A 24386-nucleotide genomic window follows, 5' to 3' on the forward strand; every position below is an offset into this window, starting at 1 on the left:
ATTGGAGAAAGATTCCCACTCCATGGTTGCATGTGCATTACATGGGATCTCCAAATGGGAATCTTTGATTGAATTGGTAGCTATAAAATATGCACCGAGTTATAATTTAATGTTTCATATCCATATCATTATATTTTTGTGTCTATCGTCATGTCATTTTACCTTCTTAAATTACTTGTAGAGGGTAACCCATTCATATTGTATATTGGAATTTTGAAAAAATGAAAATATTTATAAAAATGTAAGTAAGATTGGATGCCATCACAATAATTTTTATAAAAATGTTATAGTTACAAAAAGATTTTATAAAAATATAAATTGACACGATTTCGTATGATGGAAGAGTAAGATAAGGGGTGAGTGTAAGATAGAACCTCGGAATGTTAAGAAAATTATAACATCTAAGAAGGGTAGTGTTGGGGCTCGAGCATTGTCAAAGGAGAGTTGGATTGTAAATAAGGATTTGTTACTCTGTTTGAAGAAGATATTAAATATACGTTAAAATAAAAATAATTTTACAATTTAATGTATTATATTAACAACACTATTAAAAAAATGAAAATAGTATTTTCTAAAATTTTTCACACAAATCAAATGATATCAACCTAAACAATTATTCAGCCGTTTAATATGGATTTTTTGCCACGCCATTTTGAGTTGTAAATGTATAATTTTCTTAAAAGTAAAATAAAATAATATTGCAGTGGATTTTGTTTGGCAATTGGGGATGTGACGTGGCCGTCCAACATGGCAACTAGAACGCACATCAGTATGGCCATTGCTGCAGGCGTGACAAACTTGTTAGCTGGCACGTATGCCATTAATAAGATCGGATCAAAATAAAAAAACCAATCAAGCTTTCTATCTAAACAACAAATCGCACTAACTAAAATATTAAAACATAATCTTGGATCGATTGAATAAAATCTTTTTTTGGCTTTTCACAAAGTGGTTCAAGCTCGTCCTTTGCTAAGGGCACTAATAAATAGTAAGATGAGATAATTTTAGATAAAAATTAAATAAAATATTATTATAATATTATTTTTTAATATTATTATTATTTTGAGATATGAAATAGTTGAATTGTTTGTTATATTTTATATAAAAATTTAGAAAAATTATGATGATAACATAAGATAAAATGAAATTGTTTCTGTATCCAGATAGGACCTAACTGCATATGCTTAGTATTTCTTTATCTTGTGTGATTAATTTCGTTACAATATTTTAAAGTACAATAAATAAGGGTTGGAGACCTCTATAATCACTTCAAAAAATCTTATCTTAGGTGTTAAAAAGTATATAAAAAAAAATGTTCTAAGAAAAGACGAATCATAAGGATGTTTTGGTCGGCAACCCTTTAAGAGGTTTGTTAAAGGTTTCTACGGCAGCTATGAATCGATTGTTGTGGTTAAAGAAGTTCGTTATCTTCTACTCCATATAAACCTTTCCTCTTCCCAGCCATTTCGGGCTGAGAAGATGTGAAAGCGCCTCTCTCTCTATAAGAACGGTACATTCTGGACGTAAAGCGTCTGTAGGTGGCTTTTTAAGTCTGCCGTCAAATCCCAAGGCTCAACCCCGGACGTTTATACAAAGGATTACGTATGGAAAATATTGAAACCGTCCTTTCCAGTAGTATCGCTGCTGTTTTTTTTGCCGCTTTTGTTGTTGCACTAAGTTAGTGCTTTCTAAGAAGGGCTTTGCTCTAACCGAAGCTATTGCATTGTTTGCCTCAATGTTGGCCTTTTTTTTATCTCATTCGTCTTTTAAAGAAAAAGAAAATTCAGAGGTACTCTTCTCAGTCAAATAGCAATGATTCGAAGCACTTCTTTTTACACTATTTCGAAAATCCAAGGACTCAATCATATGGATATGAAGAAAGGGGGCTCAGCAGGAAGAGGGTTGTAACATGAGAAAAGCAAGGAGGTCAACCTCTTTCAAATATACAACATGGATTCCAGATTTGACATGTCTCTTGGTAGAAAGAACATGAAACTCAGAATTATGGGTGTATTCAATACTCCCAAATAAAATGGAGAATTGGTCTATGGTCTATTCACTAACAAATAAATAGACCATATCCTTCAAGTTGCACGTTGCTTTCTACCACATCGTTTTAAACGAAGTTTTACCATAACATTTTTCTAGTAGGTTGATGTAACCAGTGCTATGCATGGTTCCTTGGTAACTTCTAGTTTGATCAGGCTGTTCTATATCTACATGAATCTAGGAACTTTTGCTTTGATTGTATCATTTGGTCCACTGGATTATCTGTCAACTGCTCAATCAATTACTTCTTCGGAATACTAAAAAAAGATTGCACATACAATACGGCCAGTCGCTTCTTGTAAATATGCAGTTGGCCATGAACCTCCTTTGGATTTTTTATTTAACCAACTATTCCATTTTCCAATCCAAAGAGAAGAGAGGAACAAAAAAAAAAAAAGAAAGAAATTGCTAACTCGTAGAGAATAGCAGGATATACAAGATTAAAATGACCCATACATATGATTCGATTAAGTTCTGAATAATCAGGAATCCCGCTTTCTTTTTTTTTTTTCAAAAAGATTTGAACTAAAGAATTTTTGTCACAAATTCTTCTACCCATCCCGTGTATTGTCCTTTTAGGTCTGTGTTGGACTAGAAACTTATTAGTAGATGAGATTTTACGAAAAAAGTTCTTTCTTGCCTAGCAGGCAAAGATTTACCTCCGCGGAAAAGATGATTCATTCGAATCAACATGAGAGTCCACTCCAAATTCGCACTTCAAATGCGAATAAAGATATTGTTTCCAAATATATCATTTGCTCAAATTCGAAAAAAGTGCCTCTTTTGACACGGGCCTTTTCCACATAAAAAGTGAATCTTTTGTTACAATCGAAGCAGAAGTGATGTGGATTATTCAAGAATCGAAATCGATTGGTCAGGTGCTCTTTTACCTTGGAAAATCATACAATTACCTCATGGGGAATTAGCCGCACCTACAAATGATGTAAATACTACTGTTGCTTTAGCTTTACTCACTCTCAACCATTACTTGCCCTTTACTAGATTGTCTTAAACTTGTCTTATTGCTGCTTTGTCTTAGTGCTTTACTTGCCTTCTTAATTGTCTCTTAATAACAAAAAAGGAAAAAAAGAAGTTGCTAGTACCAGCAATTCTTCAATGTTTGTATTAGTTAGAATGCAAGAATCTGCAGTTTCAATAAACTCTGAAACAATGATTCAAACGATTAGTTGATTTATTTTTTCAACTTCAATATTGCTTTCGAAGAGATACAATTCGAAAGTTCTATAGATACTGTTTATATACCTATAATTCAAAAAAATTTGAATTCTCAATTCTCTACGACGCTTCGGGGATAAAATATTTTTATGATATTTCATCACATGATTGTACAAAGGGGGCGTAGCTTATAGAGATTTCGAGTAAGTGTTTACATAATCTTCTTCTGTCTGAAGAAATGATTCATTCGTTCCAGTATAAATAGTCATTATCTGTTCTTCCACCGTGAGAGGGGCTGGATTTTTTTTTCAATTGAAAATTTCCAATTGAAAAAAAAAATGATAGCCCAGCTCAGCTGAAGAGGCCTAGCCTGATCTGAGAAGTGCTAATTCGATTCGGATAGACTTCATTCAAGAACGCTGCCACCCCTGGAATAAATAAGAAAACAAGTGCTAAGTTCAGATCAGTGAATAAACTGAAACAAAAGAAGAGACGGATCCAGCTACAGGAGAACTAGGAATGGAGAGCTTTCCCCCCTTTTTCCGCCCAACTCTTTGGTCTTGAGAATGCTGGTTTTAAGAATGAGTGATTGCCCTTCTCCGACCCTTACTGCGAAGAGCTTTGCTTGGAGAAATAGAAGGAACATGTATCACACGCACAAAATCTGAGAAAATACCACATGATCTGACTCCATTCAGTTCGCCGCCATAGAACTCCATAGTTACACCTACTTGTTCGACACTATACTTCGATTCTGCCTTTCTATTTTATATTTGAATATGTATGAAGTATTAAATGTTATGTATGAACTATTAACATTCGTTTTGAACGATAAGAGATATAGTATGAACAAATGCCCAGAAAATATCATATTCGTAAAGTAGAAACATAGACGGACTCCGAGTGAGCCTTTCACCTTGCTAACACACAAAAAAGCACGAGAATAGTGAAATCAAGGTTCCTTTTCTGATAAAAAGTAGCAAGCAGTGCTTTTTTCTCACCACTTTAGCTACTTCAGCGGCTCGGCCGGTTACTCGAAATTCCTGATTATTCCATTTCCTGATGTTAGCAATGTATAGTGGTCAAATAGGATCATTTTCTTCTCGGTACGAACCCCTCTCGGTATGATGCAGTTGAAAAACGTAAGCTTGTTGGGCTTACGTTTTCTTGCTTTTCTTTGTTGAATCCTCTACGGTCTACCCTCTTTCTCGATATCCCAATTCTAGCGGAAGGAGGCCCGAGCCGTCAGTGAGATACCACTCTGGAAGAGGTAGAATTCTAACCTTGTGTCAGGACCTACGAGCCAAGGGACAGTCTCAGGTAGACAGTTTCTATGGGGCGTAGGCCTCCAAAAAGGTCATGGAGGCGTGCATGATTGGCGAGCAGCTGTCCTCATTCATAAGTCCAAAGAACTAGCAACCAAACTGGTGGCAAGCAGGAGAGTGACCAGGCCTGATACTGATTGAAACGTTTATTTAATTGGAAGCCGTTCATTCTTGTGAACGTACTCCCCAGGCGGGATACTTAACGCGTTAGCTACAGCACTGCACAGGTTCGTAAAATTTGTGAAAAATGTCAACTGATCCATAGATGGGGACGTGCACGAGGTGACTACTGGCCAAAGATGGAGGAAGAGGTTTAAGGGTATGTGAGAACTTGTCGTCTTTGTCAGCAGGACAAGGTGGAGCAAGCTAAACCAGCGGGTTGGAGCCCTTGCCTATACCAGAGAGACCGGGCAAGTGTTTCCATGGATTTCATTGCAAGCTTGCCTAAGCAATTGGTGCATTGGTCTTTACAGCTTTAATGCTTTTTGCTGGTTGGTTCCATTACCACAAAGCTGCTCCAAAATTGGCTTGGTTCCAAGATGTAGAGTCTATGTTGAATCACCATTTAGCAGGGCTACTAGGACTTGGGTCTCTTTCTTGGGCGGGGCATCAAGTACATGTATCTTTACCGATTAACCAATTTCTAAATTTTTTCGTGTTGTCAAAGAGTTGAACAATGAAAATAGATGGCGAATGCCTGATCGAATGGATCGGGTCATGCAGGAACAAGGTTCAAGTCTACCGGTCTGTTAGGATGCCTCAGCTGCATACATCACTGCACTTCCACTTGACACCTCGGTTATTGATAGAGTGAATATATCTGCCATTTCTTGAAATCTCTCTTCTGATTCAAAATCATGGTGTAACAGATCATAATGAAGATGTGAAAGTGCCTCTCTCTCTATAAGAACGGTACGTTCCGAGGCGTGAAGTGGGAGAGAAGGGATTTCATAATTGGTAAAAGGATTAGAGTTGGTTGAATGTATTTACTGAAATAACCTAATCTTTTTTTGGTAAAACCCGCATAGAAATATGCTATTGACGTGAGTAAAGCTAAAGCAACAGTAGCTTAACGGTAGCTTGCATCTGTCAATAGGGGAGAACAAATGAAGTGTATAAGACGCTAATACTCTTTAGATATAGTATTCCCTTGTTAAGGAAAGCATTCGTCGTACTGGAAGAGGTGAGTAGAAAAACTTATTAGATACCATTGACTCTTCGAACTCTGTCTGTAACTCACTATAGGCTTGAGAAACAAAGAGAAGATGTGTACGAACGAGATATCCAGCAACAAGAAGAAGGAACGAATGAATAATCATCTGCTTCTCACGTTCCGTAAATAGCCAAGACATTGAGGAATATCCAGAAAGACATTTAGGGAATCGGTCTGATTCTATCTCTGGATACTCAATTTAAAGTGCCTTTCCCCCTGGGGGTAGGAAAATCATGAATGAAAACTTGGACGAAAGAGTACATCAACTTCAAACTTTAGGAAAAGCAGCTAGATAAGTGGAAACAAAGGATCAACTCGATCATAACTTCACAAGCATATAAGAGACTCGAAGAACTTTACCAACATATGAATGAGTGTAGATGGTCAAATATTGAAAATTTGAGGCTTGGGAACCAAATGGAGCAGCATGTATGGCGGTTGGAGTTTCGGCGATACGCAGCACGTGAGGCACACTTGCCCTACCGTTTTAGTTTTTACGACACCACTTCTTACTCGTTGTAAATCAGTGATTTAAAAATTCTATAGTAAGGTGTGTATATATAAGAGGTGGTCGAAAAGTAGTAGATCAGCAATTTTACATCTCAAGGAAAGAAAGAAACATAACAAAACTTTACATCCATAACTTCTAACTCATGAAAATGAAAGGAGGATCAGCGAGGAGAGGGACAAATGAGTGAGCTCCTCCCCCACACATCGACACCTTTTGTGGATTTAGAAAAAGGTGGGGATGTTTAGAGAGAGGAGATTCATGCTTGGCATTTTTACATGATCTAAAAATGGTAAAGGATCATATGCTCCATTTCCATGCTCAGAAACTATTTAAAAAACACATTTATAGCTCTAGTGTGCCATGTATTATCTCGCATGAACAATTATTAATTCAAGAGTAATGATTTCTACAAGTTTTAAATAGATAAAATTTGCGTAAGTTTTTTGTAAAAAAATAGATCTCAGCTTGAAAAAGTATTAAAAAAATTCTTTTATAGTGAAACCCCACTTTTTCTTTTTTTCTTTCAAGAGCAAGTACAAATAAGAATAAAAGGAAGCTGTTTTCAAGGCATTTCAATAATGATTTAAAATAAAACAATAAAAATCATTTTCGTAGTGTTTTTTAAAAGGAGCTGGTTGTTTCCACTTGCCTTTTATCTTTAATATCACTCATTTAACAAGTTTTATGTGGAGCCCAGTCCTGATAGGTCGCGCTAGGGGTGAAAATCTACGTTGTGGGTGCGTTTTCGATCAGAACCAACGTATTTCTCAAAGGTTTAGAACCGGCCGATTAAGGGGGAGCAAACTGGCAGTCTCGATGTTGGCATGATTTCGATTGGTTCTTCGATTTCCGGTAGGTGGCGCTGTGAAGGAAGAGGGGAACGGAGGGCGTTGGGGCTACGTGTGACTATGTGAGAGAGGAGAGATACTCTGAAGAAAGAAAAAGAATCGAGAAAAAGAAGAAGAGAGAGGGGAGGGGGTGGGCTTATTAAATCCTAGTCAAAACGACACTGTTTCATATATATATATATATATATTTTATAAATGTCAGGTATAAAATGATGTCATTTTATATACATATAATATATTCGGCTGGTTTGAACCGGGATCGAATCGGCTGATATTGATTTTCATATTTTTCTGCTACTAGCCAACTGGTTCTCTATCGATTTTGGAATTTGATGACCAGTTCACGTCGGTGATGACCGGTGTGGTCGTTTTTGTACAATCCTAGGCCGCGCCATGTCAATCGATGACCAAAATCTTCTTACAGGTGCTTCAAAGACGCGTGGGTTGGTGGAGCCCACGAGTAATGCCATTATTAGATATTTTAGAATTAACTATCAATTTTAGATATTTTAAAAAAATATCCCAATAAAAAAGGCTACTCTATATGGTACAATGAAATGGAATGAAAGTGAGATACGAGTATGTTTATAACAGTAATCCGGTTGAAAAATGCTACGCACTACATCTTTATTATATTCTTATCTCACTATAATAAGATAATATTATCCAATAACCTTAATTAAAAAAAAAAAAAAAAAAGAAAGAAGAGAGAAGAGAAGAAGAGAGAACCAAAGATGTTGGATAGTGCCAGATCTTTAAAATAAAATAAAAATATAGTATACAACATCAGTCTTGTAAGTTTTAGAAAAAGTTAAATAGTCTATATATAAGTTGCGATTTCTAATTGTCAACTGCTTAATTGCGCACCACAAGGATGGTTGCTCAATGGTACTAATTGCCCAATTGGGTTACTATCAAATGGTTTGTCATTTGCTAGGTCTTGGATTTAAATATAAATACGAATATATATTCATCTTAGATTATTGGTATTACCTAAAAATAATATTAGGTATGAATTTTAAATAGACAAGTTTTATATAAATTTTTTATAAAAAAGTGGATCACGCTAATAAAAAATAATTTTTTTATACATTTTTTAAGTGAGGTCCATTTATTTACAAGAGTTTCTACGTTACTTATTTATTTAAGACTTGTACGAATCACTTTTGATAAAGAATAAATATAGATAGAAGTTACTATTGGGAATAACCATTTTGCTCACATGATGTAACATCATCTAGACCACATATCTCCCAAATTTAAAATAAAAAAATAGAGAATTAAAAGTAACTATGTAGTGAGTGCAAAGTGTATACTGCTACAGTGACTTCTCTCTAGCATTACTCTATTTAACAAACTAATATTTTGACTGCAAGTACAAACTAGTACACATTGATACTTAATTCTTTTTTCTGATGGATTAAGCTGTATTTGGATACTGAAGTGACATTACTCTGTTATTATTTAATATTTTATTATTATTTTTAACTATTTTGTATTATTATTTAATATTTTATCAATTTTATTTTTTTATATTTTGACTACTACTCAAAAATAATTTTAAATAATTTTACTACCTAGACGTAACGAGTACGAGAGTTTGGAAAACTTGATCAAGGGCGTTGAAGCAATCAATCACAGCGCAGAAGTATCTACTGTCACTCTCAGTTCAGTTGAAGTATTGCAAACCCTTTCGAGTCTTGCATCAAAAGTTGAATTTTGTTTGTCATTTTTTTTAACAATGTTAGATACAGGCTGTTGGGTATGTAAACCTGCACCTCTATTTATTAAAAAAAGAAATAGAAATTATTATTAAAAAATAATTTTTTTTTTATATAAATTTCAAATTCATCCATTTTTTTTGAAAAAAAAGAGTACGTGATTTACACATTTTAAGATTGTAAATATAATTTCTTTATATTATTAAATATGAGACGGTATTTTGTTAGGGTTCTCATCTCCTCTGTATCCTTTAATTTTTTTTAGTAAAGGAAAATTTTTCTTGAAAGCAATTTCAAAAAAAAAAAAAAAAAAAAAAAAAAAAAAAAAAAAAAAAAAAAACCAAACTAGCATAAATAGAAAGTGAAGTTTCAGAAAACCAAACCCAGCCCAATCTAATAAGCACAGAAAATAGTCCACAACCTAACCCAACTCCAATGACGCGGAAAACGTCGTCGTACAAATCAGTGCCAACTCCAATAAATAATTCACGGGGATGGCGTCGGGGTGGGGGGTTCGCAATCACCATTTTCAACCTCTCTTGGTCGGTTTCTCCTCTGATCCTCGGGGGGTTTTGTAGGGTTTATCTAAGCCCAATATTGGCATAAGCTTCAAAGTTCAAACACAGACAGAAAGAGATAGGCACAGTACAATGGGTTCCCTGCAGAATGGGGTAGAGAGACTAATACTAAATGGCAGAGAGGAAGATAAAGAAGAAGAGAAGGAAGAAGAGCCAATATTGAAGGAGCAAAACCAGAGGTTTTGTATGTTCCCCATAAGGTACAAACAGCTTTGGGAGATGTACAAGAAGGCTGAAGCCAGTTTCTGGACCGGTACTTTCACTTTCTTTCTTAACCGTTTTGTTTTCTTATACATTTTTCTCTGAAATTTTGATTATTTCATTTTCATCTGCGAGTGTTTGGAACTGGGCATCTGTTTTTTTTTCTTGTTGAATTTCTAGTTGCAATTTATGGTCTCGGGCACCTGTACCTATTGTTTGAAATGCTGGTTGTTTCTGTTACACCCTCGTACAGTGATGGAGCCACGTTTCCGTCCTTCGGAAGTTCGGGGGCCAGAAAAAGTTCCATAATAACAACAAAATCAACACAATTAACCTCGACGATGCATGAGTATCTCTACAGAGGGATGTCAGGCAGCAGTTGCAATTCTTGAGAAGAATGAGTTGTTTTTCATGTTTTTGTTCTCTCCGAGAATGGTGACTCTGCAAGATGTTTCTAGAAACACCATATTTGAGTAAATAGTTTTCAGAAAAGGAAATTAATTTACTCTTCTCGGGGTTGGCATTCATTTGCTTAAGTTTTGTGTTTGTTTTATGTTTGGTTTAATTTAATATATCAGATTTGTTAGATATTGCGGCTATATGATGACAGCCTATTTTGAACATGCGGGCTCTATCTTGTCATGCTTGCGGAAATCTCTCTCTCTATCTCTCTCTCTCTCTCCACACACACATCCCCACATGTATGTATGTATGCATGCATGCATATTGATACCGATCTTGGGACATTTTGCTATTGACAAATGAACAACTTTGAACTATGCAGTGGTACGAATGCAAGCAATTTGTAATGTTGTGTTTTCAAAGACATATCTTGGGCTTGGCTTGAGTTTTGTGAAATTGTTTGTTCAACTGCAATTCAAACTAATATTTGGGTCATTGCATATAAGGTTCATGTATTAGTTTTGGGAACAGTTGTTTGCCATTAAGTTGAGAGAATTCTTATTGCATGAATTACATCCATATTATAAACTGTTCATAATGATACCATGCCAGCACTATAAAGTACTTTGGCTAGTAAGAAAGCTGGCAGCAATACTATAGTATGCTGACATAAGATATAATGGTATGCAAGTTTAACGTGGAAGATGCATGCTACTGATAAAAAAAAAAAAAAAGGTGGAAGATGCATGCTAAGACTGAGAGCTATTCTAACACCCCAATGGAAGGCCCAAGCCACATGACTTATACTGCAAAAAAAAACTAGTCAATGATACAATTTGAGCCCCATTGGAACCTTATATAGAGCAAGAACTAATCATTCCCAAGCAATGTGGGATCCTATACACCACCTACCCCCCCTTATCCTTATCACATGGGATATCACAACTATCTTATGTCTCAGAGGAGGAAAAGTTACATAATTGGGACCTGCTTTTAAATGCTTTGAACAATCTTTAAGCCACTTTGACCATGCATGCAGTGCCAAGTGTGGTACTAAAATGTGGTACTTGGCTTCGCCTATTTTAATAAAATTCTTATTTATTGATAAAAAAAAAAAAAAAAGTGTGGTGCTAAAATGTAGCCTCTGTTCTGATAGCACATGGATGCTAACTGTCTCAAAGTAGCTGTTGGTATTCAATGTAGTTTGGGGTAGCCTAAGACACACCATGATATTAGAATTTAATAGTTCCTTAAGTCCATGATTAAGCCGCTATGATACGTTATGATTTAGCGAATGGTTCTTGTGTTGCACCCTGCCTTATTTGGATCATAAAAATGATTTACTGAAGGGTTCTATGCACACTTTTGATTTTATTTTTCAACATATGCTTATGACTTTTCATTGGGCTCACAGCTGAGGAGGTTGATCTTTCCCAGGACATTCAGCAGTGGGGAGCTTTGTCTGACTCCGAGAAATTTTTCATTGGCCATGTACTGGCATTTTTTGCAGCATCTGATGGGATTGTATTGGAGAACCTGGCCGCTAGATTTCTAAATGATGTTCAAGTGCCAGAGGTGAATTTGTTGGTTAGGATCTATATATTTGTAGTTAGATATTCTTTTGGTTTCCACTTTTTTATATGATTCGTCCTGTTATTGGTTATAGCATTCAATGATGCTTCCATATTTGCATCTAGATCATGGTCATTTAAGGTTGTCCCATTAGGTGAGACATCAGAAAAAAAAAAAGGTTAACCTATTAGAAGAGTTTTCTTGTTGAGCTATTTGCTTGTTCAATTGTAGTAAATAGGATTGAAAGAAATTACTATCTAGATCAAGGCATAGCTTTTGGGACGGTGATTTTGTATTTTGACATGGAAAATATTAACCAAATCTGTGTTCTATTATATAAAATCTCTTCACCTATCTCTCTAAAATTTAGCCTCTCCCTCCCTTCTCTTATCCTCTTTTTATTTTTCTAGTGGTTGAGGATGCACCGTTTCTTTACAATATCCTATGTTATCCAGATTTAAATTAAAGACCTACCTCAATTATACTTCTTGCCTTTACTGCCTAGGCCAAATCAAAGGGATGCATCAGCATCCACCTTTTCTTCCTTATAGTTGACCAACTAAAATTAGTCTTCTCTTTGTTCTCAGGCTCGGGCATTCTATGGATTTCAAATGGCAATGGAGAATATTCACTCTGGTAGAGCTTTGTAACTGATGCCCGTGGTTTTCTTTCTATAACCTAGTACTGGGCCTACTGGCTACCTGTTTGATATATATGCTGCTGCCTATTGTCAGAAATGTACAGCTTGCTTCTGGAGACATATATCAAAGATCCAAAAGAGAAGCATAGGTTGTTCAATGCAATCGAAAACATACCTTGCATTGCTAGGAAGGCTAAGTGGGCATTAGATTGGATTCATAGGTTTGTATCATTCTATTGATTTTTATAGTTTTTTTTTCATACATTTAGCAATTATATTAAGCCACCCTACAGGTATTTATCAAGATCTTAATTAGTGTTCAATATTTGTTGTCCAATGTTGATTAAGAAAACCATCCTATATTAACATAAATTGAGTGTTGAACTCTCATATGAACACTATCAAACTTAATCAAGAGAGAATGAGTGATAGTTGTACAGTTTTAACTGTTTTCTCCCCAATCTGGGAGGAGGTCATGTTGTGCACTGCAACGAACTAGATGCAGCTGTTTCCTTGAAATACACAAAAGTGCCTCGTTTAATAGAATCATCATATCATGTGTTGGATTCTGCTCTACGCAATTCTCAACTAGTGAATATTGCTTGTATAATTCAACTAGTGATTTGATATACCTTTTTGCATAAAAATGAAACATATTGAGTTTGAATTTATAAGTGTTTTTTACAATTTTTCATTTTGCATCTTGTGCAGTTCCAACTTGTTTGCAGAGAGACTTGTTGCTTTTGCATGTGTTGAAGGAATCTTTTTTTCAGGAAGGTAATCTTCCTCTGAGTTATGGGTCTTATGATATGGTTGCCTTTCTATGTTACTCTACTGTCATGAGGCTTACATTTATATAGTTTTACTTTTTTGTGGTCCTCAGCTTCTGTGCCATTTTCTGGCTCAAAAAGAGGGGAATGATGCCAGGTTTGACGTTCTCAAATGAGCTTATTTCTAGAGATGAGGGCCTACATTGTGACTTTGCTTGTCTTCTTTACAGGTTATTGCTGTGCTCCTTTTTTTTTTTTTTCCCTTTAGTCAAGATGTTAACTTTCACATTTGATGTTGGCTAGAAACTAGAATAATAGCTTTACTGGGTGTTGCTACATTCAAATACTTGACTATAATTTTTTTTTGATAAGTAATAAGATATTTTATTGATATGAAAATAGGCATAGTCCAGGTACACTGGAAGTATACATGTGAATACACCTATTTAGGAATTAGAAACAATTACAAGGAAGTCATAGAAACAGTTATACAGCAGGTTAAGAAACTCCACAAGAACAATCACTTCCCAATCATGTGCATCTCGAGTAAGGCTAATGTTCCATTCTTGTGAGCCATGAGTGATTACCCGCAGGTCAGCCACCATAGCTTCTTTTTCCCATGCAATTCTGAATATAGTGGGATAAGCGTCATTCAACGCTAAGTCTCCCACCCACACATCATACCAAAAACTGATCCTGCTGCCATCCCCCAAACACAGCTGAGTATTACTAACAAAGGAGCACCGGCCTTTCCGTATATACTTCCATAACCTCACACCATATGCCCCCCTCCTCTCTACAACACCAACTCCCCCCCCCCCGCTCGCACTTCCATACTTCATGTCAATCACCTCTTTCCACAAGGCTCCCCTCTCATTATTATAGTGGCACAACCATTTTCCTAATAAAGCCTTGTTGAAGGCCCTCATATTACGGACCCCCAATCCTCCATCTCTCAAAGGAGTACACACCTTTTCCCACCCCACTAGGTGAAATTTAAATGCATCGCCTAGTCCACTCCACAAAAAATCACTTTGAAGTTTCTCTATTCTATTTGCAATGCTGGCGGGGAGAGGAAATAAAGACAAGTAGTATGTGGGAAGGTTGGATAAAGTGCTCTTAATAAGAGTGATCCTCCCCCCTTTAGTTAAATACAACATGTTCCACTCAGCCAACCTACGCTCTAATTTCTCTAATACCTCCTCCCAAATTGTCATAGCTTTGAAAGAAGCCCCCAATGGAAGACCAAAACACTTCAATGGCAACGAAGAAACCACACATCCCAATATGTTAGCCAACCCCCTAATGTTGCTTACCTCCCCTACCGCAACCATCTCCATCTTAGCAAGATTAATTTTTAACCTGGATACCACTTCAAAACAAAGTCAGATAGCCTTCAAAGATTGTACATGTCCTACATTTGCCTCACAAAACAGCAATGTGTCATCAGCAAACAAAAGATTGTACATGTCCACTAAAAATCCTGAAAAAAATCAACCCTCTACTGCAGCCGACACCATTCTACTTAGAAGCCTCCATTACTAGGACAAATAAAAGGGGTGATAATGGATCACCTTGTCTTAGTCCCCTCAAACTATTAAAAAAGTCCACAGGATCACTATTTACCAATACCGAGAAGCGGACTGTTGACACACAATGCCTCATCCACGTCCTCCATCTTTCCCCAAATCCACATCTATTCAATATATAGAACAAAAAATCCCAATTAACGTGATCATAGGCCTTCCCCATATCTAATTTGCATAAGATACCTGGTATTCCCGACTTGATTCTGCTGTCCAAGCACTTATAAGAACTGAGTCCAATATTTGCCTGCCTCTCACAGAGGCATTTTGAGACGTAGAGATAATCTTGTCCATAACCGTGCTCATCCTATTAGCTAGGACTTTGGAAATTATCTTGTACATGCTGCCCACTAGGCTAATAGGCCTAAAATCTTGTACCTCTAATGCACCCACCTTTTTAGGGACAAGTGCAATAAAAGTAGCATTCAAACTCTTCTCAAATTTGCCAAAATTGTAGAATTCGTGAAACACCTGGATGACATTCTCTCTCACCACCTCCCAATAAGTCTGAAAAAATGCCATGGTGAAACCATCCGGGCCTGTAGCTTTATCTTTGTTCATTTTTCTGATTACCAATTGTACCTTTTCCTCTTCAAATGGTCTCTCCAACCAAGTCATACTACTTTGATCAATGGACTCAAAAGCTAGTCCATCTACAGTAGGCCTCTAAGCATGAGGTTCTGACAACAAATGTTCAAAATGTCCAGCCACATAATCCTTTATCTCGGCTTGGTCTGTAGATGCACCTCCATCAATGTTCATGGACTCAATAGTATTAAACCTCCTGTGTGAATTTGCAACATGATGAAAAAACTTTGTGCACTTGTCCCCCTTCCTAAGCCACAATGCCCTTGACTTTTTTCGCCACGAAATTTCCTCCATTAGAATCAACCTTTCTAATTCAGAAACCACTTGCCCTTTTTGGTTATGCTCATCTCCTACACCCTCTAAGCTTTGTAACTCTTGGAATAAACTCTTCTTTTTTAAAGTTATATCACCAAATACTCGCTCATTCTATGTCTTCAATTCCTTCTTCAAAACTTTTAATTTTCCAGCCAAGGCATTGCTCGGAGTGCCTTGGAGTTTATATGAATTTTACCATTGTCGAATCAAATCCACGAACCCATATGTTTTTAGCCACATATTCTCAAACTTAAAAGGCCTTCTACCCTCTTGAATACCACCACAATCCAACATTACCGGGGAGTGATCAGAGCATATCCTTGGAAGTCTTTTCTAACATAAATCTGGAAATTGCAGCTCCCAAGAAGGAGATATGAGAAATCTGTCCAATCTTAACCAGGTTTGATTATTAGCCCAAGTATATTCACCTCCCATCAAAGGTATGTCCATAAGGCCCAACTCAAATATTAGATCTGAGAATTCCACCATAGCATGGTTGTGCCCCACCCCTGACCTTTCGCTAGGAAACCTTGTCACGTTAAAATTTCTCCCAATACACCAAGGTACATCCCACCAAGTACATAGGCCAACAAGTTCATCCCAAAGTAACCGCCGCTCACAATCTAAGTTAGGGCCATACACCCCTCCAAAGGCCCATAAGAAGCCATCTTCCGTATTTTTAAAAGAACACTCCACCGAATATTCACCCACAAACTCATCAATGTTCTCCACCACCCTCTTGTCCCACATGACCAAAATTCCACCCGAGGCCTCTTTCGAAGGTAAGTATGTCCAGTTTACATATTGACAACTCCATATGCTCCGGATAGTTCTTTTAGTGATGAGCTTCAGTTTTATTTCTTGTAGACAAATGATATCCATCTTCCACTGTCTTAAAAGAGATCTTATTCGAAGGCATTTGTTGATCTCGTTCAGCTCCTTAACATTCCAAATCAAGATTTTGTGCTTCATTTATCGACTAATCCAGCCCTCCCCTTGTTTCTTCCACGACTTGCACTCGCCTCATTTCCATCATAATTAATGGACCAAGTCAGCCTCTTCAACTCCCTATCTGTTTTTGACCCTGCTTCATGTTGCCCTGCCTCAATGACTATTATCAGTGCCTTAAACTGATCCTCATAGCCCTCACATGAAATCTCCTTACAACTCTAAAGTTCCTCCACCTTTTTCAGAACCTAGTCAGAGGAGTGAGTCGTAGGAATCATACTAATTGGTGTAGGATCTCTCTTGTAGACTCCTCCCCCTCTGCTGAGTGTTTACATGGCTCAAACTGGATCAAGGATCCTTCCCCTTCTATCTCCCCTTCTTCCGACGCACCCTCATACACCCCCACAGCAAGCTTGTCAACAAGATCTCCCTCATTTGACCCATCGTAGGACAGTTCTTCCCCCATCTTGCAGTACTGTGCCTGACCCAAGTTCTTAATACGAATACAAACTATGGTAGGCATAGGTTTAATTTCTATTATGTTATGAATACGAACTATGGTAGAATAAAATATTCATTTATTGTTCTTGCTTACAGCTTGCTAAGGAAGCAACTAAACTTGGAAAAAGTTCATAGCATTGTCCATGAAGCTGTAGAAATCGAGACACAGTTTGTGTGTGAGGCCCTCCCATGTGCATTGATTGGCATGAATTCATCACTCATGAGCCAGTACATAAAGTTTGTTGCTGACCGACTTTTGGTAATTTTCCACCAAGTTGTTCATTTTTCTCCTACTTTCCTGCGGAAAGGTTTGACATTTTTTTTTTATAATTTTTGTTTTGGCACCAGGTTGCGTTAGGGTACCAGAGAAAGTACAATGTGGAAAATCCTTTTGATTGGATGGAGTTTATTTCTTTGCAGTAAGTATGATGAGCATTGGTTAGGTTCTGAATTTTCCAAACTCGAGCAAAAGTTAAAAAGTACCGCTGATTTACTGGTGTCTATAGGAGATAATCTTGTGTTGTCTTCAACCCAAGTATATAGGTTATTCAATATCTCAGAAAATGTGTTTTTCATTTACAAGTAGGCAGCAATCCATGCTCAGAACCACAACAAAAAAAGGTAGGAAGTAACCCCCAGGGGGTGCCTCTTAGAAGTCTTTTGTTGCCAGATAATATTTCATTGATTGTTTTTTCACACCCCAGGCATTGCAACAAAATATTAGAGCCTCCCTCATTATCGTAAGTTGTAATCTTATACGCACCTGCGACGACTGATCAGATATTCCCATCCTTGGCTTAACTTAGGCAAGCCATGTGTAACAGAAATGAGGTTTAAAAGATTAAAGTGGGAAACGTGAGTGGTTAGACTTGCTGGAAGTATGGGCAAGAATCAGCTAGGCTCATTCCCATGTTGCTTATAATAAAATAATTCTTACTTCTATAAACAAAAAAAGTCCCATGTGAGTTAGTAGATACTTTTTGCCAAAAAAATAGAATTTTTTTCCTTTCCCATTTTGTTTTTGAGTCAATGCATTTGTGAAATATGTCGTTAAGAATCAAGATCTTGGACTCTGGTATTTGTTGGGTATAAACTATAATCACACTGATCAGGATGTTCTGTAATTGGGTTCCAGCTTTATTTTCTTTATTTTTATTTATTTTTTTGATTGGGCAGAGGCAAGACAAACTTCTTTGAGAGAAGGGTGGGAGAATATCAGAAGGCATCTGTAATGTCAAGCCTTCAAGATGGCGGAAAAAACTATGTCTTTAATCTGGATGAGGACTTCTAGTCATAACTTCTTGCTCCACCCTCTGAAAATCATAGAGATGCTGGACTGTGCATCAAAATTTTGTTACTATTCTTCTTGGTAACATTTTGTCTATAGTCTATTCCATTTATAAGCAATTCAAAGTATAAGCAATTTGAAGGATTCATCATTTCATAGTCCCAGATGTTTATTTTTATTAGAAAGAGTTTATCAGACTATCTATAAACTTTTCATATGTGCTGTGTACAATATTTTAGGTTGTCTTTTAGCAGTATCTGTGTCATGACTAAGAAGTTATAATATATCTATTGTTAAATTGGTTCTCTCAAGATGGAACTTTGTATCATCTTTTTTTATTTTTGCCTTCTCGTCAACTCTGCAACTGATTTAAAATGTCAGTATATTGGTGGTATGCTCACTCCAAGTCTAAGGTTTGATTCCTCTTGGATGCAATTAATTTCTAGGGGCCATTGGACTGTGAGAACTTTCTCTCGAATTATCTTAAGTGCATTTGCGAAAAATTCTTTGCCAAAGTCTTGTGCACTCCAGCGATTAGTTAGGATTTTATTCTTGGACACCCGGTGCAAATAAAAAAAATCAATTTCATAAAAAAGTTTTAAGTTTAGTGTGTGAAGGCTTATTTCCAGTAGCGCTATCCCTTTCTGCGGCAGAGCAGCTCTTTTCAAGTCCCTGTATATGCATAAAGCGTGCACTAGTTCTACATCCATGTCTTTTCAACTCCTATTGTCTTTTGTGTAGGAAGCAAACTTCCATCGAAGTCTTAATCCATCAAGTACACTCGAAATGTGGATATGCAGATATTCTTGTAACATGATGTGAATATCTGTATCAAAAACTATATATAATTGCAATCCATCGGTCCACATGGTTGAATCATATACGAGTAGAAAACTCAGTACCTATCTATTGCTGCCCGGCAAAATTCCTTGTTGAGAAGTTACTAACAACCCAACTGCATGCCATTTCTTTTGGATGTCTTTGGCAAACAACTCATTCGTTTTTTCAATGCTGTTAGTGAGAATTTGAAAAGTGTGATCACTAAAAAGATAGGAATATAATATTTCATTCAACCATAGGTTTTAATATTCAAGCACTCTTCATTCTTGGATATATCATGGGTTTTAATATACCAAAGTTTTCATCTGAAGTTTAGAGTCTAGACTGAGTGATTTGAATAATAACAGTAAAAGATTAGAAATTTAGAGAAATATTTAGTGACAAAATAATTATATAAAAGTAAACTCACAAAGTAACGTGGTTTGATGTGTTACGTCAAATTGTAAAGTTACTTTTATTATAAAACAGAACTAATAGATCTTATGAAGCCACGTCTATTTATAAATTTACTTTCATATAATTCATTTGCATACGTAGAAACCCATAAAAAGTGTCGGTGGCCATTTATAACTCAAAACAGAATCAGAGAGTATTGGTTTTGTTTGTAATAGTATTAAACAACGACAGTATACTGCATAATTAGGTAAACTTCCCCACTTCTCAAACCACCCACTCCAGGGAAATAAATTATTGATCCTAATACATTGACTTATAATATTTTTAAGTGCCTAGATATGAGATAAATGAAGTTAGCAGGTAGTTTTAGTAGGCACTTGACTTTTTCACCAATGGGATCATGTTTTTCTTCCTTGTAATTATCCCCTCCATCTTCATGGTAGCCCACCCTCCTACATATAGCAGGATAAACCAAGTCTGTTCACTTCCAAAGGAGCTGAAATGATCTCTCTAATTCCTTGTAATTTTGTAAAGAAAAGAAGGTAACATAGAGTAAGTAGATTAGGAGTGGTGACACCCTACTCCCAGAGCTAAATATACTTTGAATTTTATTTCTTGCAATGACTTGTAAAAAAAGTTTGCATTAATAATCAATAAGTTTCATTTTGGTCAAATTATCATAAAATATGTCAATTTTACGAGTTCGATATTTGGAAACATATCTCATCTCATCTTATTTCCTTCACAAACATCATTCAAATACAAATACTTTCAAACTAATCATTATAACTTTTTCAAACTAATAATTATAACTTTTTCAATTTTTTTTTTTAAAAAAAAATCAATTCTCAAAATAAAAATAATATTTTAACTTTATAATATTTTTTATTCAACTTTTTCTATCTCATTTTTCAAAACGATATGTTTGGCGCGTGGGATGAGATACAAAATTCTCATCTCATAATTGCAACTTTTTCAAATTTCCACATAAAATATAATAAATAATTCAACTTTTTCAAATTCCAAAACAATAATAATTTTAAAAAATAATATTTTAAACTTTCATATAAAACCAAAAATTCTTATATCACTATTAAAAAATTCTCAAACTATTTTACTACTATTCATAAATCATCTTCTTACTATTTACAAAATTATCAACTTATTTCATTTTCCAAACATTCCACGGCACTTCAACTTTATCTATTTTTAATTCTGTTAATTACTAAAGTTAATGTTTAGTAAGGAGGTTTTTTATGTCATTTGTGGAATGAAATCTTATCTTTTACTGCTATATTTATCTGTATTTAGATTAATTTTATACTATAATCTTATTTATTGGATATGTATGATAGGTTGGATTATGTTTATCAGTATGGTTATGGGTATGAGTTTATCAAGTTGATTAGTCATGAATCTAGTTGTGATAATATGAATGATGAATGAATATTTTTTTTATGCTTATACATACAATTGTACCAATTAGGTTTAATCAAATAATTAAGTCAATTCAATCTATTTACTAAGGCTTTATTTGGTTACACAGATAAGATGAAATGAGAAAGTAGTAAATAGTAGTGAGATAATTTATAAATAATAGTAAAAATAGTTTGAGTTAAGATTTTTATAAGATTTTGATAAATGAGAGAGAAAATGTTGAATAAGAAAAAATTATAAAGTTAAAACTTAAAAGAGAGTTAGAATATAACTTTTTAATATTATTTTTTTGTTTGTTGTGTTTTGTTTAGAAGTTTGGAAAAATTATAATAATTAGATGAAAAATTTAAAAATTTAAAATTGAAAAGTGTTTATATTTTAATGATATTTAGATGTTGAGATGAAACGAGAATATTTGAAATGAAACCAAACAAGGCCTAAATAAGTCAAAACATATTGCATTTGGGCGCACCTAACATTGTATATTTGTTAAATAGATTATAAGAATGTGTTAGATCATTCTAATCAAATGAGGTTGAACTAAATAATTACTTACAAATGGTTCGACACAAGACAAATCAAACTCATGAACTCAAATTATCACCGCTAACACCAACCTTGGTAGAGTTATGTCAATGACTAGAGTAATTCTATATATAATTGTAAAGTACGTAAATGTCGTATAATCGCTTTGAAAAATAGTAGAGTTCACTATTAAAAAATTAATTTTTTTCATGTGGATTCTAAATTTTATTCACTTTTTTCAAAGTAATTACGCGACGGTTGCACAATTCATAATTACAAATATCTTTTCTCTAATGACTAATCCAATTTTACCTAAACTCATTTTCATATAATTCATAGTAATAATTGCCTAACTCATCTCATACAATAACATTGATTCACAAACTCAAATAGTTTGCACCCAATTTTGTAACAACTACTTGGGGTCTTGATGTGCTAAACCATATAATTTGGCATCTATAACCATATCATAATTGATTGCATCCTTACCCAAAAAATTAAAAATAAAAACACTTTAGATTGAAAAATGATTTCATCTCATATTGTCCCGTTATTACAACTTTCTCAAATTTCTACACAAAATATGATAAACAATTCAACTTTTTTAAATCTAAAAAAAAATAATATTATAATAATATTTTATTCAACTCATTTAAAATAATTTCATCTCATCTCACTGTTCAAACGAATTCTTCATAAGCCATTCTGATATATTCATCGAAATAATTATGCTATATAATACATTCTCATTTTTATTTCGTTGTACTTCGATAGTATATCAACCATTAGATCAATCCTTAATTTGATTTTTAAAATAAGAAATTCAACAATTGATGATTAGTGATATATCATTATAATAACTTCTTTTATTGAATTTTTGGCACTCAAAGCCAAAATGGCTGGCATCATAATCACTATCACTTGGGATTAAAGTCCATCCAACTCTGGTTGGAGATTGCTCTTCCCCGTCATCATCACTACCTACCCTACCCACTATAATTCTATTGTGGTACTCTAACCTAGAAAACTTTAAAAACAAGAATAATACTAGTTTAGTTGTTTATTTTATTTTAGTTTATTTGTTTTATTTTATTTTAGTTTCATCGTTTTTTTTTACTTAATAATTAAAAAAATATTTTTGAATGATATTGTAAATTTTTTATTTTTTTTAAATTTTTTTATGATGATTAAAAAATACATAAAAAATAAAAGAAAAATAAAAAATAAAATGTACTTTTTGAGACACACTTTCGGACAAATTTTCAGTAGGTGGTAGTGTTAGGGTGTGTGTGGATGTTGAAGTGAGTTGAGTTGAGTTGAGTTGTGATGATAAAATATTATTAGAATATTATTTTTTAATAATATTATTATTTTAAAATTTGAAAAAGTTGAATTGTTTATTATATTTTGTATTGGGATTTGAAAAAATTGTAATGATGAGTTGAGATGAGTTGATGTGAGTTTGGTAATCAAACGAAGCCTTACTCTTGCTTTTTTAAAGTTATTATTAGTGTATTTAATTTTTTTAAAATGATTAAAAATGTTATTACCAGTGTATTTATGTATTTTTTTATATTTAAAAAATTAAAAATAAAAAATAAGCAAAAAAATTAATTTCATTAATAATAACTGAGACAAAATGCTAATGCTGAATAGCAGTACCATGAAAACAAGGAGATGGTATGATGGTGATCATTCTTATCTTAAATAAGAGGAACTCTTTTTTAGGCAGTGACCAATTTCTTGGAAGATGGGATTGCTGATCATAAGTGGAGTGAGTAGGTGGCCTACAATGAGAGCGTATTATTGTCCTTCCATTTTCTAGGATAATGTAGCTAGTTTTTTTTTTTTTTTTTTTTTTTTTTTTTTTTTCCTTTTTCTTTTTTTTTTGTAAAAAAATATATATATTTTTAAATTAGATTGATGTAGTAAAAATGAAAAAAATGCTAATTATATATGATAACGATTGGTTTGAATTTACAATTTATCTAAATTTATTTAAATTTATCACATTACTATTCATTATTATTCATAAACGTTAACTCACAAATTTTACTACTATTCACAATCCATTTCAACTTATTTCTGAATTCAAACGATTTAATTACTAACTTGAGCATAATGATTATTATTCAAGGAATTTTATATAATAGATCATTTAAGTATTAAATAAGGAATATTGATATTTTATAGTTTTAAGTGAAATAGAAGAAGGCAACTAATATTCCAGATTTCTTCATAAAAATCCAAGCATTAGAAATTATAGTATGCATTTAAAAAATTCTTAGAAAATAAAAAACAAAAGGTATGAAAAAGTTGCAAGATACAAAAGTATAAATATTTTAAAAAATACCTAAAATAAAAAGGGCATAAAGATTTCATTAAAATAGATCAATTTCTTACAAAATTTAAGTTTTTATTTGTCTTAGAAGTTTTTACAATTTTACTTCTTTTTGTATACCCCGCTCTCATCCTTTCCATATTCTTCTTTTTATTTTTAAAAAATATTAAGTACAAATCTCAAATAGACAAGTCATATAAAAACTTTTTGTAAAAAAGTAGGTCATACTAATAAATATTATTTTTTTACACTTTTTAAGATGTGATCTACTTTTTTACAAGGACTTACATGAGGCTTGTCTATTTAAAACTTGTACAAATCATTTCTCTTTTTCAATTACAGTGTGCTACTCCAGAAGAGAAATTTGACTAGTGCATTGTGTTTTTTTTTTTAAAGTATTTTTTTTTTTGTGTATCTTTAAAACAAAAAAGTATTAAAAAATATAAAATATAATATTAAAAGATAAACAAACACAAATTCTAAAAAAATAAAAAATAAAACACAATTCGGTACAAAAATTCAGAAGACTTTCTCAGTGAGTCTATCGTTTTCCTTCTCAATTTGTCGTAAGACTTATCTCTCATTTGGTTACACATATGAGATAAGATGATAAAT

At 34.1% G+C, this 24386-nt stretch overlaps 1 protein-coding gene across 3 annotated transcripts; it reads left to right on the top strand.

Moving 5' to 3' along the window:
* Positions 1 to 9338: 9338 nt before the first annotated feature.
* On the top strand, positions 9339 to 18543 carry LOC121246783 (ribonucleoside-diphosphate reductase small chain A). Of its 3 annotated transcripts, none has more exons than XR_005937163.1 (10): positions 9339 to 9674; positions 11439 to 11599; positions 12184 to 12232; positions 12331 to 12457; positions 12948 to 13013; positions 13120 to 13236; positions 17041 to 17203; positions 17293 to 17363; positions 17751 to 17836; positions 18118 to 18543. XR_005937163.1 is itself a non-coding variant. In XM_041145066.1 (10 exons), the coding sequence occupies exons 1-9, from the start codon at positions 9494 to 9496 to the stop codon at positions 17801 to 17803; spliced, it is 1014 nt and encodes a 337-aa protein (XP_041001000.1). In that variant the 5' UTR covers positions 9339 to 9493; the 3' UTR covers positions 17804 to 17836; positions 18118 to 18543. The 3 variants fall into 3 exon arrangements, 2 of the variants coding, with proteins under 2 accessions (XP_041001000.1, XP_041000999.1); XM_041145066.1 differs by having other exon boundaries at positions 17725 to 17836; XM_041145065.1 differs by lacking the exon at positions 17751 to 17836 and having other exon boundaries at positions 9340 to 9674; positions 18121 to 18543.
* Positions 18544 to 24386: the final 5843 nt, after the last annotated feature.

This window comes from Juglans microcarpa x Juglans regia, chromosome 1S, assembly GCF_004785595.1.
Source record: "Juglans microcarpa x Juglans regia isolate MS1-56 chromosome 1S, Jm3101_v1.0, whole genome shotgun sequence".
Lineage (NCBI taxonomy): Eukaryota > Viridiplantae > Streptophyta > Magnoliopsida > Fagales > Juglandaceae > Juglans > Juglans microcarpa x Juglans regia.

Coding starts and splice junctions, on each gene's coding strand:
- LOC121246783 (XM_041145065.1), top strand. CDS start 9,494: ATGGGTTCCCTGCAGAATGGGGTAGAGAGACTAATACTAAATGGCAGA. Junction 13,237..17,040: donor TTTGCTTGTCTTCTTTACAG/GTTATTGCTGTG, acceptor TCTTGCTTACAG/CTTGCTAAGGAAGCAACTAA. Junction 17,364..18,120: donor ATGGAGTTTATTTCTTTGCA/GTAAGTATGATG, acceptor TTGATTGGGCAG/AGGCAAGACAAACTTCTTTG.